This window comes from Podarcis cretensis (assembly GCF_951804945.1).
Source record: "Podarcis cretensis genome assembly, chromosome: Z".
Classification (NCBI taxonomy): Eukaryota; Metazoa; Chordata; class Lepidosauria; order Squamata; family Lacertidae; genus Podarcis; species Podarcis cretensis.
Window position 1 is genome coordinate 28,616,059 of NC_137184.1, and position 16,904 is coordinate 28,632,962.

Consider the following 16,904-nt stretch of genomic DNA (forward strand, 5'->3'; position numbering starts at 1 on the left):
AATGTAACATTTTTATATGTAACCATGTATTTTTGTAGTATTTTGTCTGTTGTTGCTTCAGGGTTTTTTTACACCACTTGAGAGATTAAAAAAAACTTATTAAGTGACATAGAGATATTTTTAATATATTAAGTGATATAGAAATTAACCAATCAATCATCAATATACATTATCTTATTTTCATGAATTATCAAAATCTTGGTTTTTAAAAAATGACAAAAGGAGTGATGGCATCTAACCTAAAATTTAGAACAAGCAAGTAGCTCTGGTTTCTTAAACAAACCCTCTAAACCAGACAGAAGGGGGAATATATATTTGCAGTACCCAGCCTTTGCTGTTTAAGCAAACCTTTCCCATCAAAAGATAGGTCTTCTACTTCCCTCTGCTGGTTCCATTGAAAAAAGGCAGGCAGGAAAAAGGAGCGTTTTAAAAATGCACTGGCTGCTTGTTCTCATGATTACACAGAAATCCAAAAGCAAGCTACTACAGAAAATATTAAGCAGTGAGCAATACCAAGACAAAGAGGCACTGTGGTCCAGTTTCTAGTGTGTCAGACTAGGATCAGGCAGACCCAGGTTTAAATCCTCACTCAACCACAAAGCAGGTCTCTGGCTGAATCTAGGTCAGTCACCATCTGCCTATTCCACCTTAGAGGATTAGTGTGAGAATAAAGGAAGAAGACAGAGAACAATGTACACCACTCTAAGCAACCCAGGAGGAGAAAATGTAGTATAATACAGTGGTACCTCTGGTTAAGAACTTAATTTGTTCTGGAGGTCCATTCTTAACCTGAAACCGTTCTTAACCTGAGGCGTGCTTTTGCTAATGGATCCTCCTGCTGCTGCCCGCATGCGATTTCTGTTGTCATCCTCAGGCAAAGTTCTTAAACCGAGGTACTACTTCCGGGTTAGCAGAGTCTGTAACCCGAAGTGTTTGTAACCCGAGGTGTTTGTAACCCAACGTACCACTGTAATGTATTTTCCAATGAGGTGTCCTGTTTGAAAAAATGTACACATTTTTTTTTAGGGAGGGGTTGGTGGGAATAAATCTGGACTTGTACCTAATCCCGCTCCAATGTCTCAACAAAAGCAACAGAACGTTGCTTTAAAAATAGGCCTGAGTTTAAGGGATATAAACTATATTTTTAATTCCATCCTGAAACACACAAAGTGCAATCAATAAACGTCACTGTAAAGGTTGTCTGAACAGGAGGAACTTCTTTTCTTCTCACCCCTTTTATACATCCTGGCCCTTGTATAGAAGGGCAGCAGCAGCAGCTGCTGCCGTGTAGTAGTAGAAAGTTGATGTCTCCAGTTATACCCCAGCCCCTCAGCCGACAAGACTGCAGGCTTCATAGGGGGGAAATAAAACAATGGGAAAGGATGCCAATGACAGAATTAAAGATAGGAGGTTTTCCTTCAGATGCATGTTACCTTTGTTTCACTAGGAAGACAGCTTTATAATTTTTGGTTTTGCACACTGTTTGGACTTTCACATTTCTGGCTGTATACAAAGAAAATGTCTACAAGTCAGAAATCAAGTGTAGGAATTTTTAACATGCCTAGATAGCATTCTTTCTCCTTGTCCTCTTTTGTACCACATCACACTACCCTCCGTCCTATCTGATGGCCTCATTAAACACTGCACTCTTAAATTGCACAAAGACAGTCTTGAGATTTGCACCAATAGGCACGCGCAAGTTATTATACCAGCCCAATTTTTAGTAGTTGTTTTCAGCCAACCCAGGAACTTTTTAGTTAATTATGATAGAAGGAAGATACATCAAAATGGTGGGCACTGTGGACATCTATGATTTGAACAGATGATGACACCCAAGGCTTGTAAATCCTAGCAAAACTGAAGCATCCAGAATATTTGCATTTTAAATGCAGGCTTTTAAACTGCCTTTTTAAGAAGCTGCCATTAGTTTTAAGCTGAGCTGTGAAACAAGATTGAGCAAGAATTTTGAGTATGTACTTTTATCTATGCAAGTTCATTTCCACTTTTGAGACATCCATTGTCCCACCCCACCAACAGAAGAATATAAAATACAATTTTGCCACGATATAAGATGACATTTCAAAGCTAGCATTTTAATTAGTTACTTAAGAAGCATTCCTGAAATTTCTGGGAGAGTGTAATATATACAGTATATAATCTAGGCAGGAGTGTTTAAAAATATAGTTTATTCCTTCGGTTCTCAAGTGATGATGCTAATGATTCCAGCTACAAGGACAGCATAACAACTATCATTTTGTTGTGTTACTACAGTTAAGCTTGTTCCATAAGTAAGCTTGTTCTGCAACACTATGGAAAGATTATCCAGGGATGTTTAAACAGTACACAAACACACAAACAAATATATCATTCTGTCAAACTGGTCTTTCCCCGCAGATATTGAGGGACTCCCCACTTCTGCAGGGGGGGGAGGAAGAGAGACATTATTTATAATTTAAAACCCTGCTACATAACTTAAAATCATATATGTTAAAAGGTGCTACTCTATTTCCGGATTGATAATCCGATGTGACACTTGGCAAAATTCAATCTGTGTCTTGGAAAAAGTATCTGCAAAAATATAACCCTTGACTTAAAAAATGCTTAAAACTAGAAAATACACTGAAGTTCATATCACCATTGGGTTAACACGTTTTTAAAAGCACAGTAGGACAAAAAGAGAAGCGCCCATTAAGTATATCTAACTGGAAATATTAGAGATGGAGACCTTATGTCAGGCTGTGATTTATGCACACAGAATGCTCTGGAAGCAAATGCAGAAGATAGCAGTTCCAACTCTTCCCGTTACACTTGATCACGAAGGCGCGCCAGTCTCTGTGAGAGCTCATCCTGCAGAATTCAGACCAACAAAAGGCATTCATTAATGCACTACTTAAGGGACAAAGACTTAACTTTCTAGAAGAACAGCAGCCAGACCAAAGAGAGACTGAGCTCTGCTAGGCTTGAAGATCTACATCTAAATTATAAGACTATGGGTAACTACCCTCTTATGCCTGATCAACTCAAGGGAAGCGCTGGGAAATAATTACATAATTCAATTCAAACCTGGAAATGGCAAGAGAGAGCTGCAGAGTCCTCATGGTTCGCGAGACCTTCCATGGAGCCCCAAAAGGTCATCAGTGAGGGTGGAGGAAGCCCTGAAGAGACTGGTGGTGCAGTGGGGCTTTGTTTATGCTGCTCAGCTTCCCTGCCTAACAGCTAATGTGCATAGTAGCACAGCAACAGCTTTTCCACTTCTCCTCCAGCCTCCTCCCGACCCCAGAGTGTCAATTCTAATTGTGGATATTTTGGGATGCAGTATTTTTGGTTTGGGCTGAAGCAAGAATGGCAGAGGGTGCTCCCCATTTTATGCAATTTCACTTATGCACATGGGGCCCCAAAATGTAACTCCTGCGTAAGTGGGGGAGTTGCCTGTACTAACTCCTTCTAAGCTCTGTATAGGCTTATAAACACAGTGCACGAGGATGGGAAGGAATAGGAAAACAAGCAAACTCTGAAACTGAGAGGGCATGAAAAGCAGTAAGGCTGCTGCTTCTTAGCTTGCTTGTCCTGGTATGAGATCTAGCCAGACTATGAGCTGGCAATAGTTAGTTCATGTACATCTAAAATAGCTTGCTCCAACTGAAGAGACAATCTTACATGCTATTAAGGCAGAGGTGGGACACTTTTCCTTATGGGCATCCTTCCAGGGGCCACATCAGTAGTGGGCAGAGCCAAAGGCCTGATGGAGCAACAGGTGAGACTCTTACCTCTGCAAACCAGGCTATATTCCGGGCCCACAAGAGCAGAGGCTTACGCACACCTCTCTCCACCCAGGCAAGCAAGAAGCATCACTACAGTTCAAGCATACAATCCAGCCAAGCCAATGCACTTAAGGAGGGTGTGGAGGAGGACTGATAATGGGTGTCCTGAGGACCAGATGGAGAAGCCCTAAAAGGCTGCGCTTAGTCCCTGGGCCTTAGGTTCCCCACTCCTGTGAAGAAATACCAAGCAAGCAAAAAGAGGGTTTACCTGTTCTGCTGAAGCAACACTTGTGCCAACAGAGCCTGTCTGTCCCTGAGGTAGTTCCATATTCAGGTCAAGGCTAGAGTTCAGAAGAAGAGAAACCAATATACAAGAAGTTATTCTGATAGTAGCCCCACACCTCAGGTGCACTTATTGCCACAAGCTGAAAGCTTCCCAGTTGTGCTCACTTCTATCTCCAGCCCTCAACATGTAATATGCCAATTAATAACAGAGTAGCAGGTATAATAGATCAGCTTTATGAAATATCTGCACCACTGAAGGGGTGCGTTAATCCTCTGCTGTCCTCACATTTGTTACTCTTCTGCCCCTTCACTTTTGCCCTCTTCTATCTTTGCAGTGTTCAAGATGGAGACTATGCCACTTCTGTGTAATTTTGTATGTGGTATACCACCTTGCTGTTTTTTTTTAATTAAAAGTGCAGCCTAGAAATAAATAAATAAATAAATAGTGCTTAGCACTGTTGCTACTAAATAGCATTATTAGAGAGTTCCAAGTTTTTTCTTACTCACGTTATTTCAGAGAAGTCCAACAAGCAGTTTTCTATCATTCTGGTCTCATAGTGATCTCTCAGTCAAAGTAAGGATACTGTGCTTGACATTATCTATCTATCATCTATCTATCTATCTATCTATCTCCAGGTAAAGGTGGAAATAGCCATGTTTTTTCCTGAGAGAGCAGCACTATATTATCATTGCAACATATTCAGTTAACATTATGCTTCCTGGATCAGAGGAAAGGCAGCATTTATTGCTATATCAAGTGCATTAAAACCTTATTAAGCACTGCCATTAGAATACTCGGTGTTTCAGTCTTCAAATGTTTACACTCACCCAGCTTCATCTGCCATTTCCTGCAGAAGCAGGTCCACTTGGTTCTAAAAAATGAGGACCAAATCAGTTTTACCATTGTAACAGACATGGAATCCAGCGTAATAGAAAAGATCATGTGCGGTTTTTTTGAACCTGTGAATACCACTAGAGGGAGCTAACACATTCACAAAGCAAATCTGGCCTCTCAAAATGCAGCTTCTTAAAAAGCAATTAAAACTAGTGTTATCTGCACAAGCCTATACCTATTTATTGGGGGGGGGGGGTAAGCCCTACTGAACTCAGCAAATCTTACTGTGCTGCATTACACTCAAGCCTATTTTTGATTTGTTTTTATTCATCATTTAGTGATGCTATCACTACATTTGCATGTATACTTTGTAGCTTAAAGGTGCTGCTGCTGAGACTACTACCACTATTACTACTACTAATATTAATTTTATTATTTATACCCTGCCCATCTGCCTGGGTTTCCACAGCCACTCTGGGTGGCTTACAGCACATATAAAACATAGTAAAATATCAAACATTAAAAACTCCCCGATACTGGGGCTGCCTTCAAATGTCTTCCAAAAGTTATGTAGCTCTTTATCTCATTGACATCTGAAGGGAGGGCTTTCCACAGGGAGGCCTTCAGCATTCTACTAAAACAGTTACAGTGGTACCTCGGGATGCGAACAGGATCCGTTCCGAAGCCCCGTTTGCATCCTGAATGGAACGTAAGACGCGACGGAGCATCTGTGCATGCGCGGGTCACATTTTGCCACTTCAGCACATGGCGTCATTTTGAGCGTCTGAGTATGCGCGAACGGCAAAACCCTGAAGTAACATGCCACCCAAAAGCGCTCAACCTGAAGCACATTCAACTCAAGGTATAACAGTACTAAATTTTCCTACTTTTAAAAAAACAAAACACACACCCTATAATTAATACTGACAAAGTTCCTAGTGTAGATACACTAATGGTTTTCTAACTTTCTGTCTTCAAGGAGAACCTTCCATACTGACTCGTCTGCAGAGGAACCCTGCTTATTGTAGAGAATATTCTCTGAATATTCTAGGCTGCACACCTTCCATCATCCAAAATATATTGGCAGCAGGCCACTGCAAAAAATCAGAGGAGATGGACAAGCTGCTGCTCAGGAGAGTTTCCAAGCTCTTCCTGATTTCCTCATTAAATAATCGCTGAAAAGCACTTGAGGAAGCCCAGTGAAAAACCACTGTATTTTTATTATTATTATTATTATTATTATTATTATTATTATTATTATTATTTTGTCAGCAGAATAAATGGAGTAAACTTGACTCCATTCTCTAGCTGAGTCAGAGAAGGTCCAGCTCTAAGGGCAGAGTCTATTTAGCTCAGCCATATTTTTCTCTGAAAGTCTCTCTCTCATATTAGTCAAGAAAGCACCCAGGGGCAGCTAGATAGGACTGCCAATGGCAAATTATATCTACTTCAATGTTACTTACTTGTGGTGTTGTTAGTGTAGTAGTATTACTCATTGTGTCTTCCATCTGTGCCGTCTGAACATCTAAGGTTTCAAACTGCTGCTCAAATTTGTCCATCAAGGCAGATATCTGCACATAAGCAAATGATGTCAAGCCAGGAGCACAAATGATGTCAAGCCAGGAACAAAAGGAAATACCTTAAAACTCAACTTCTGAGTTTATTTGTTTACCTTTTCCAAGTTCATACTTTTCAACGTAGCATCCATCGATTTAACTACTCCAGCCATTGACTTTGTTACCTAGGAGAACAACGTATATAGTAACCACATTTTTTAAATTTCTTATTTGAAACTTTGGGCAACTATAGCCCAAAATAAACTAACATGACATGAAATTGCACAACACTAGCCATTGTTACAATAGTTAGCTGCTTCTTCAGGAGATTCAAATAGACCACATTTCTATTTAACACAGCATTTGAAATTCTACAGGGTTTTACCTACTTAGCAGCAAAAGGTCTGTGGACTTGCCTTGCACAAACCATCTTACAAAAACGTACATAGTGCAAGTTTTTTGGAAACTTGTCTTTCTTGCTAAAACATGATAAAGCTGATTACCTTGCCCATTGTTACTGCTGTTTGAACTCTTGCCGCTACAGCATCAACCCGAGCACTCATCCGCAAGAAGTTGATGGCTTGATTCTTCTGCCGGATTGCATTTTCTGCATGTATTCTTGCCACTTCAGTATTGCCTTTCTGAATTGCCTTTTATTTAAACAAAGAGAAGCAGAACACAGCTTTTCAACTAATTAAGAAATGCACCCTAATAAATCTTAGCTTTCAGACCTAGACCATCACCGTCAGATTCCGGCACACACATGGCAATAAGAAGGATGATGGCATATGATTACTATTACACTTATTTCCTTGGGTACCAGTGCTCTCATTGTCTAAAAAAATACAGGAAGAAGGCCAGCACTCTACATTAACAACACCAAACTGGCAGGTCCCTCAGAAGAGCTTATCGAAGCTTTGCAAATTGCTGGCAGACACATATCAATAGTCCAACTAAAGATCAAATCAGATGATCTGCTACAGATGGGATAACATCACTACCCATCACTACCCACTCTCCTGGACACACACACTGGATTCTGAATGAGGAGCTGGTACTGTATGGATGGGTATGAAAACTGACACTGTAGATTTAAAGGCTTTTCAGCCAGTAAATTTACTGCTGGGTAAGGTTCAATAATTCCCCCACCTGAAAAAGGAAAAAAGGGGGGAAGGGGGATGGGGAAAGGGAAAAAAGAAAAGAGAAGAAAATCCACTTTGGAAATGGCTCCTTTAGAGTCCAAGGATTCATGTTCAACCATTATCTACATGTTTTGGGGGATGGAGATATTCTGTTAATTAGTTTGCAATAAATTAATATTTTATTTTTAGTTTCTAATGCAAACATATTGCAGTAAGCAACTGTGCCATCACCAGTGATGTGTATAAACAGTGCAAACTTTTATTTATAACTCCTACTGTCACAGCGAAAGATCATGCTCACACACTATCAAACAATATATATGGGGAACTTCCAATATAATTTCATGTCTCACCTTCTTAATTTTGGCTTTTTCAACCTTTTCTTCTTTATCACACTTTTTGGCATTTCTGTTAAGTTCTTTGGCAGCGAACTTCAAGTTAAAAAGATGCTCTTAAATTTAAGTTAAGGATGATGTTCTCAGTTAACAAGTAATATAAATGCTGACAGTATGAAGATGGTCTCGTTGAAGTTTTAAAGCTATATCCATGGCATTGTACACAAAATTCTCTAAATTCAGTGCTGGATTTGATAGTTCACTGCAGACAAGGCCATTATTAAAAAGATGGGCTCCAACACCCCAATCCCACCTAGAGGAAGTACTGACAACCTTGATCAATAAATTCATCTGCCCTTTACCAGTCAGCTATAGAGTACACATAGCGCACTCCAAAAATCCATGCACCTTGTCTACTTTCTTCAGGGGTGGGCAAGCTGAAGCAATTAAGCAACTGAGATAAGCAACTGCTTGTGACATCTCCAGCCCAGGCTCTGCTGTAGCAGCATTAGATTCAAACCACATCTCAGTGATTGTAATCAGCAGTTATTTAAAAATCTACATTTGATAGACAGATTCTTCTCCACAAAAAAATGTCTCCTCACAACTATGAGTATCTCTGTTGATGCAATGGCATCAGAGAAGATCTGTTCAGCTCTGCCACTGCCATTTCATTGGTCCTTCAACCAGGTACCATGATACAGACAAAGCCAACCCAAGTATCTTGTGATTTAAATTCCAGCCATTTCCCAATTGTTTGGACAGTCTAAAACTCCTTATTATATAAAGTTCCTGGATCTCTCCAAAAGGGAGGGGGAACCTGTTCTTTAGTATATCCCAACTATTTGCCTTCTGATAGTCTTGGGGAGGGACACAGTAGAAATATCAGCTCTTCCAGTAATGAGGCAGGCAACAAACAATAAGAGCAACAATAACTCTCTAAAATCTCTGTAGTGTCCACCTACAGGCACCCAACAACAGGAGGGGCTGGGGTCAATAAAAGAAAAAGTTGGTTGCATCATTGCAAGAATCCTGTATCAACTGGCCACAGTGATTGATCCCACAGAGAAGGCATTGCACTGGACACTTCAGCTGGAGTTGCAACAACAGTGGTATCTATGGCGCTATGGAGCCGAGCAACTTTATCCTCAATGTGCCATGCAAAGTGCTCACAACTTTCTGCCAAGTGTTCCAGAAGTCCAGCCATCATCCCTGGTACAACTAGTCTCCAGACCACCCAAAATGATTTGGCTGGCTGGCTCTTGGAGAACGCAATGGAAGCAGCAAATTAGTTCTCCTTCACTGCCCTCAGTGCTGCTTCACTGCCCTCAGTTGTGTCCGATTTGGAGTGAGTTTTCAGCCACCAACACTCCAGTTGTCTCCAAGTCTGCTTCACTAACTACAGATCCTTAGTAAACTCTGCAGCTCCTTGGTAAGCAGGGAAGACTCTGCAGGACCAGAGACAAACCTTGGGAGTGTTTGTGTTGATAACCCTCCTCATCTCATTATCCCATAATGACAGCAGGGACTTGACAGTATCACTAGCTCTGGCTTCTGGAAAATCCTCTAGAGCAGTCAGGAACCTACCAGGTTCATTTATCCTCTGGATTGGGCCATCTGTATCAGTTATCACTCCTGCAGAGTGGGACTGCTGCCAAAAGTCCAAACTTCTCTAGGATGCAATCTAACAGTGACAATAATAACAACAACAATAATAATAAATTTTTATTTATACCCCACCCTCCCCAGCCAAGACCAGGCTCAGGGCGGCTAACAACCAATAATAAAAACAAGTTGATTAAAATACAATTTAAAAAGATTAAAATACAACATTAAAACATTAGGATGCAGCCTCTTCACAGGAGGAGAAAGGAAAAAGGAAGGGGGGGGGGGAATCAAACTGATTCTAAGCCAAAGGCTAGGTGGAACAACTCTGTCTTACAGGCCGTGCAGAAAGAAATCAGATCCCGCAGGGCCCTGGTCTCATGAGACAGAGCGTTCCACCAGGCCGGAGCCAGTGTTGAAAAGGCCCTGGCTCTGGTTGAGGCTAATCTAACTTCCTTAGGGCCCAGGACCTCTAGGGTGTTGCTATTTAGGGACCTTAAGGTCCTCCGTGGGGCATACCAGGAGAGACGATCCCGTAGGTACGAGGGTCCTAGGCTGTGAAGGGCTTTAAAGGTCAAAACCAGCACCTTAAATCTGACCCTATACTCCACCGGGAGCCAGTGCAGCTGGTTAAGACAAGCCCTCCCTCCATATTCTGATAACCCCTCTCTCTCTACAAAGCCCTGTTCTATAGGTTGAGACCAAAGACCATCTGAGGCCGTCCCATGGTTCCCATGAAATCCTGAGCTGGCTCCGAGGCATTATCGAAATGGGTAGTGAAGTCACCCAGGGCTAGAGTCCTGAGTCTATCCAAACCCACACTAGAGACCACCTCAGCTAGCTCAGTAAGGGAAGCTGTTGGGCAGCAAAGTGGAAAGTACATCAACAGTATCCCCAATCAGTCTCCATGACCCCATGCCATATGCAGGGCTCTCCAGTCCAGCTCTTAAGCAGAGATGTTTCCTAGTAAAGGAAAGAGAACTTCTATAAACTATGACATCTTCTCCTCTCAGAGGCTCTGGTCTGAACTGGTGTTCCACAGGGTATCCAGCTGGGCAAAGCTGTGTCAGATCAGGCCCACCTAGCCCCGCAATACAGACTACATCAGCTATTCATTCATGTTAGGATGTTCAACATGGTCTTTTTATGAATTGGAGTAGCACTGAGAAACAACAACACCAGACCATTGAGCACACTGGATGAGCTTCCGAAGATATTCCTGATTACCCCTGTCCAGTCTCTCATCCAGAATTGATCAACATCCAGATCATCTAGAAGATCAACAGGGTCTTATTATGGGACAATAGTGCCTCTGAAAAACAATGGGAACCATTTACAATATATCTGCAGAAAAAACAGAAAGAAATGGTCTCGCTGGCAGGATTTAAATAAACGTTTACAATTTTATTTACAGAGAACAAGAAGTACAACAATGTGATAACATAATATTGTATATAAACAGCAGAATGTATCATCTGATGTAATAAACCAGGAATGGTAGTTGAGGGAAGTCAACAGGGAGGGGGGGAATTGGAAAATGTATGTTTACCAATGATATTGGATACTTGTTTTGAGAAAAGAAAATTAATAAAAAATATTTTTTAAAGGAACAAAAAAAAAACCAGGGTCTTATTATGAATCAACAGCATTCAGAAACAACAGCAGACTAATAGGCACACTGGACAAGCTTCAAGTGATACTACAGATGGGAAGCAGGCAACATAATGCAAGCATCTGCAAGCATCTTGCAGACCTACCTCTATACAACTATGTCTATCTGTCCCTGCACCCACAGGAATACTTGAGATCTGTGTCCCTCCCAGACACACTTGTCAAGCACCCTCCCCTCCAGAATTGCACACTGCTCCAGCCAAACATAGACTCACAGTACAGGCAGTAACAGGAAGCAAACAGTCTTACCAACAACACTAGTTAAATAATTTGTTCACCCAAATCTCTTTTGGGAAACAAACTCCCCACCCAGTCTCTCACCCAGGGTACCAGCCCAACAGGACTGAATCAGTCTCACAATCTGAACAGTCCTGGGACCACTAACCAACCAAGTATGAGCATAAACTGCAGCCACACCTCATAGAGCCATACTACACATTACCCCAGCATAAAACCAATCAAGACTTGTTGGTGCTCTTGCCCTTGCCTCAACTCGAAGTGACTACCCCTTTGCTGTCATTTCCTACAGCTTAAAAGGACTCACAGAAACACATCAATAGTGTGCTTCTTTCCACACATATAGAGTGGAGCCTACTGGTCTGGACTCCAAAGAAACAGTCAAAAAAGGGTAGGACACACCCTATAGTGACAGACATTCCATTATGGGCAACCTGGTGGGGGGGGGGAGAATGAACGAAAACCGGAAGTAATTGTTCCAGTTCTTGAACATTCTTTGGAAGCCGAACATGACTGCAGGAAGCTGCTGCAGTCAATCAGAAGCCATGCCTTGGTTCCCAAACTGTTTCGGGAATCGAACAGACTCCAGGAATGGATTAAGTTTGGGAACCAAGGTTTCACTGTACAATTACATTGTATATGCTGCAGGGTGTTTTGAAAAAAGAAAGGCCACCTTTCATGTTTTCTTCACCCGCTACTGTATGCAATTATTTTCTCTGTACTCATTCATGTAAGAATACCTTCAGATCTGCTTCAGATCATAGATGCACCTTCAGATCATAGATGCACAAATTGGTGCATCTATGAAAGCCAACGTTGCAATAAGCCTGCAATCAGCTTTTATGGTACCACCACAGATACTTTCTTTTGCCTTAGGAAGTAGTGCCATTAAACCATAGCGGTGTACAGGTTGAAGCACTGGATCAGGGCTGGGTTCAAAGTACAATTCAGCCACAAAGCAGTAGCTTAGGGCCAGTTTAGCCCCCACCCCCTCAAAGCATCTTACCACACAGGCAAAGGTGTGTGGGAGGAAGAGTGCCAGTGTGGTGCAGTGATTAATAAAATCATCTAAAGGAAAAGGGGAGAAAATTGTCAGATTAGGACCTGGGAGACCAGGGATCAAATGCCTACTCTGCCATGAAACGCACCAGGTGGTCTTGGGCCAACCACTGCCTCTCTGGTTAACCTACCTCACCGGTTTGTTGTGAGGATTTTTTAAAAAATGGGGAGGGCAACCAAAAGCTTCTTGGACGAAAAATGATATAATAAATAAATTTCTTTCCGCAGGGCCTGTAAGACAGAGTTGTTCCACCTGGCCTTTGGCTTAGAATCAGTTTTATTCCCTTCCCCTCTTCCTTTTTTCTTTCTGCTCCTGTGAAGAGGCTGCATCCTAATGTTTTAGTGTTGTGTTTTAATCTTTTTAAATTGTATTTTAATCAATTTGTTTTTATTATAGGTTGTTAGCAACCCTGAGCCCGGTCTTGGCTGGGGAGGGCGGGGTATAAATAAAAATTTATTATTATTATTAAATAAAACAAGTATGTAAAAAGTGCAATAACACCCCCCACCCTCTCTATTATTGTAAACAGAGCAGTACACCTCCTAGGAGGGGTTTTTGGGGAAGGGGTTAGAGCCCTCTCCCTCAGCTGTCGCTCCCGAAGAGAAAACCAAGGTGGGGAAAGGTCTGCTCCGAAGCTCCGCCCACCCATAGAACACCCGAAGCCCACCAATCGAAGCCCACCAATCGAGAGCTCCCTCTGCCGTCCGGGTGGTTCCAATAGCCACGCCCTCCGCCCCTGTCTACCGCAGCGGGGGAGGGGCTCTCGTTGCCCCCCCCCCAGGCTCCATTCCGGAGATCCCCCTCCCCCCCCCTCCCTCCGGCGTTACCAAGGATACTCTCCATGTTGGACATGGCGGCGCTTCAGGGCCGGCAAAAGTGGGAGGCAAGTGAGCTCCGGTTCGATGGCGTCTGCTGCTTCTTTAAAATTCCGTGTTGAGTGTTTTTTTTCCCCTCTTCCTCCTTTCGGGAATCCACTTCCTACTTCCTCCTCCTGCTCCTCCTCCTCCCCTCAGCATCCTGTCACGTGGTCCGGGTCAGTGTCAGGGCTGCAGAGAAGACGGGGGGAAAGGGAGGGGACTGAAACTGCGCGTGCGTACAGAGCCCTGGCCAATGAGAGCGCAGCCTTCACTCCGAGGCGAGTAGAAAGGAGGGCGACGGGAGGAGCTTTTCCTCTAGCCTAAGGGGTGCTGGTACTGGGTGGTGACGTCACGGCCCTGTGAGTAAGGCGGGGCCGCCTGTGGGTGCTCGCTTTGGGATTTTGAAGCACTGCCCCCTACAGGGAAGCAGAGGCAACTGACTGGCGCTGATCGCTCGCTCACGTGTCAGCTCCAATTTGTAGTGTAGTTTTTTGGAACGCGCAGTGATTCTTGAAGATGAAATGGAGAGAGCAAACATGCTTCTAAATCTTCAATAAGGATTTGTTACTCTTCCATCCTTTCTCCCGAATGAGCCCAAGGCATCAAATATTAAAGAAGAAAAACAATGCAATTAAAAATTAAACAAAAAGTTCAGTAGGTACAGTCAGTGCTTTTTTCAAAAAAAAATGTTTAGGGGTACTCTCATTTGACTCAAGAAAACCACCATTTTATAGTTCATATGGGGGGGAATACAGTAAATGGACAAAAGTACAGAGATTCACAAAATGTTTAGGGGTATGCATACCCCTGTGTCCCTCCAGAAAAAAGCACTGGGTACAACATGAGACTCTTAATCTCAGGGTTGTAGGTTCGAGCTTCACACTGGGCAAAAAAATCCAACATTGCAGGAAGTTGGAGCAAATGATCCCTCGTCCCTTCCAATCCTACTATTCTATGATTCTGTCTTTAAAGGTAAAGGTAAAGGTACCCTTGCCCATACGGGCCAGTCTTGACAGACTCTGGGGTTGTGCGCCCATCTCACTTAAGAGGCCAGGGGCCAGCGCTGTCCGGAGACACTTCCGGGTCACGTGGCCAGCGTGACATCGCTGCTCTGGCGAGCCAGAGTCGCACACGGAAACGCCGTTTACCTTCCCGCTGGTAAGCGGTCCCTATTTATCTACTTGCACCTGGAGGTGCTTTCGAACTGCTAGGTTGGCAGGCGCTGGGACCAAGCAGCGGGAGCGCACCCCGCCGCAGGGATTCGAACCGCCGACCTTTCGATCGGCAAGTCCTAGGCGCTGAGGCTTTAACCCACAGCGCCACCTGCGTCCAGGTAAAGGTAAAGGTCCCCCTGCCCATACGGGCCAGTCTTGACAGACTCTGGGGTTGGGCGCCCATCTCACTTAAGAGGCCAGGGGCCAGCGCTGTCCGGAGACACTTCCGGGTCACGTGGCCAGCGTGACATCGCTGCTCTGGCGAGCCAGAGTCGCACACGGAAGTCGCACACGGATTCTGTCTTTAAAAACATTTAAAACAGGAATATTTAAAAACAACAAAAAACAACAAACCCACCATTCACAACTTTCATGTTCAGGACTGCCAGCTTGGCCCCACAACCATGGGTGCCTGGGGCTGTGGGTGCCTGGGGTGCCTGGGGCTGTGGGTGCTTGGGCACCCAGGGCATCAGGGTGTTGGCGCCTATGTTCAGGTTAGTTTCAACCACTCTGGTTCTCTTTACTGCCTCCCACTCCCCTCCGGCTTGTTAGCACAAATGTTAATTTTGCTAGAATCTGTTATGAGACTGTGATGCAAACAGCCTGCAGAAGGATAATCATGCTGTTATGTACTGAAGTTCGCACCCTGGGTCATCAGGGGGATAGTTTTCACTCAGGTCCACTTATGCAAATAAGGAATTGAAAGTGACAGTCAGTGATTGGATAGTTACAGAAAGTTTTTACTGTTGTTTGTAGTGGAGCTGTATATAAGCAGGCTGGCTGAACCCTTCAGCCCAGTTCTGTTCTGGCCTGTGAATAAACAAGAGCTGTCTGAAGAATCGCTGTGTCGTCTGATATGTTCACCCACGACTTAACACATGCATGTCTACTAAAGGTTAAATCCCACTGAATTCAATAGAGTTTGCCCCCTGTTAAGTGTAGGATTGCAAGTTTAGTATTCATCCGATTCCCTCCCACCCCCCCAAAAAAATCCACAGGAAGTGATAAGCAGGTATATTACATTAATGTCCATCACTGAACCTCTCCCTGCTCCAAGCTGACAATTCATTCTGCTGATTTTCTGCCATTTTATGAACACCCTGCAGTCTTGGCTGAAGTTTTCCTCTGAAGTTGGGTGTATGTTTAACTTCACTTGATGAAACAGTTTCAGCCACCTTCATCTCCCTGGCCAGTAGCCTCAGGCAAAAGAAGGAAACAAGAAACCAAAGAAGCCAGGAAGTGGGAAACATCTGTCTAGATTTTCATTTCATTAGCTTTCTTACTGAGCATTCCAGATTACTGCTTTATGTTACATAAGAAAGGTGCAAAGACGCTCTCAAGGCAAATCTTTAAAAATGTAGTATAAACACTGACAACTGGGAATCACTGGCCTGCAAGCATTCCAATTGGAGAATAGCCTCTACCAAAGGCATCATGAACTTTGAAGAAGCACAAAATCAGGATAAAAGGGAGAAATAAGCTAAGAGGAAGGCAGAGCCATGGCTAGGGAGTGGGTCTAACAAGGGTTTCTGCTCCAGGTGAAACCTCCATAAGGGCGCCATTGAGACTCCCAGCCTCCCAGGATGTCTGGGCTTCAGCCAGAGAGAAAGATGAAAAAGTGAAAGGTAGTCACAAATTCCACCCTTTGCCTTTCCCCATGAAGCTGAAGAAGGCTCATTTACAACTCCATCCAGGCTGAGGGGGAGCTGGAAAATCTGGAAAGGCTGTGTGGTTCTCCCCAGCGAAGCAGAAAATAGAAATCCCCTGTGGGTTTGCTACTGTATGAGAAAGAATTTCTGGAGGGATAGAGGGAGGGGCAGGAAGCTGAGGAAGAGAATCAGTTGGCCTGGATCGGAGGTTTTCAACCTTTATAAGTCCATGGATCCCTTGACCAACTACATTCTTTGTGCGGCACCCTGTGGGGCTCAGGAGCCGAGTTATGTCACCCCTTGCTTGCAGAGCTGGAAGCATCTCACCCTTTTTCGAACACACTCCCTTGTGGAATGTTCCCTCCCCCCCTCTCCTCCCCCCTCTCCTTGGGAGTCCTCCAGGCCAGGGGCTGAGGAAGGGGTGTGTGGTGGGTGCGGGCCACCCCGGGTGTCACCAGTGAGAGGGGTGACAAACTGCCGCGCGGCACTCACCATAGGGCCTGCAGTGTGCCCGAGCCACACATCTCTCCTGGGAGTGACGCGGTGGCTTGAGAGCACGCAGGCTGTGTGCTGCCCAAACGGTCTGCTCGCCACCTCCACCCCAGCTTTAGAGTGGCTGAGTGGGAGGAGGCAGGCAGACTCCAGAGTTCCGTGGTGTGCCCTGCCCCTATGGGCAGCTTGCCCCACCCCTGGGCGC

At 44.0% G+C, this 16,904-nt stretch overlaps 1 protein-coding gene across 1 annotated transcript; it reads right to left on the minus strand.

Moving 5' to 3' along the window:
• Window positions 1–2,072: 2,072 nt before the first annotated feature.
• On the minus strand, window positions 2,073–13,483 carry CHMP1B (charged multivesicular body protein 1B). The gene is made up of 8 exons (XM_079961784.1): window positions 13,324–13,483; window positions 7,933–8,030; window positions 6,941–7,087; window positions 6,554–6,622; window positions 6,345–6,452; window positions 4,875–4,918; window positions 4,030–4,102; window positions 2,073–2,847 (listed from the first exon to the last, which is right to left on the minus strand). Exons 1-8 carry the CDS (start codon window positions 13,337–13,339, stop codon window positions 2,803–2,805), a joined length of 600 nt encoding a protein of 199 aa, XP_079817910.1. The 5' UTR covers window positions 13,340–13,483; the 3' UTR covers window positions 2,073–2,802.
• Window positions 13,484–16,904: the final 3,421 nt, after the last annotated feature.

What these genes read in the sequence shown, in the direction of transcription:
- CHMP1B (XM_079961784.1), bottom strand. An exon ending in CAGCAGTAACAATGGGCAAG is followed by an intron (nt 6,623 to 6,940) that starts GTAATCAGCTTT and finishes TTGTTCTCCTAG; the next exon opens with GTAACAAAGTCAATGGCTGG. An exon ending in GTGTTGCTTCAGCAGAACAG is followed by an intron (nt 2,848 to 4,029) that starts GTAAACCCTCTT and finishes TGAATTCTGCAG; the next exon opens with GATGAGCTCTCACAGAGACT.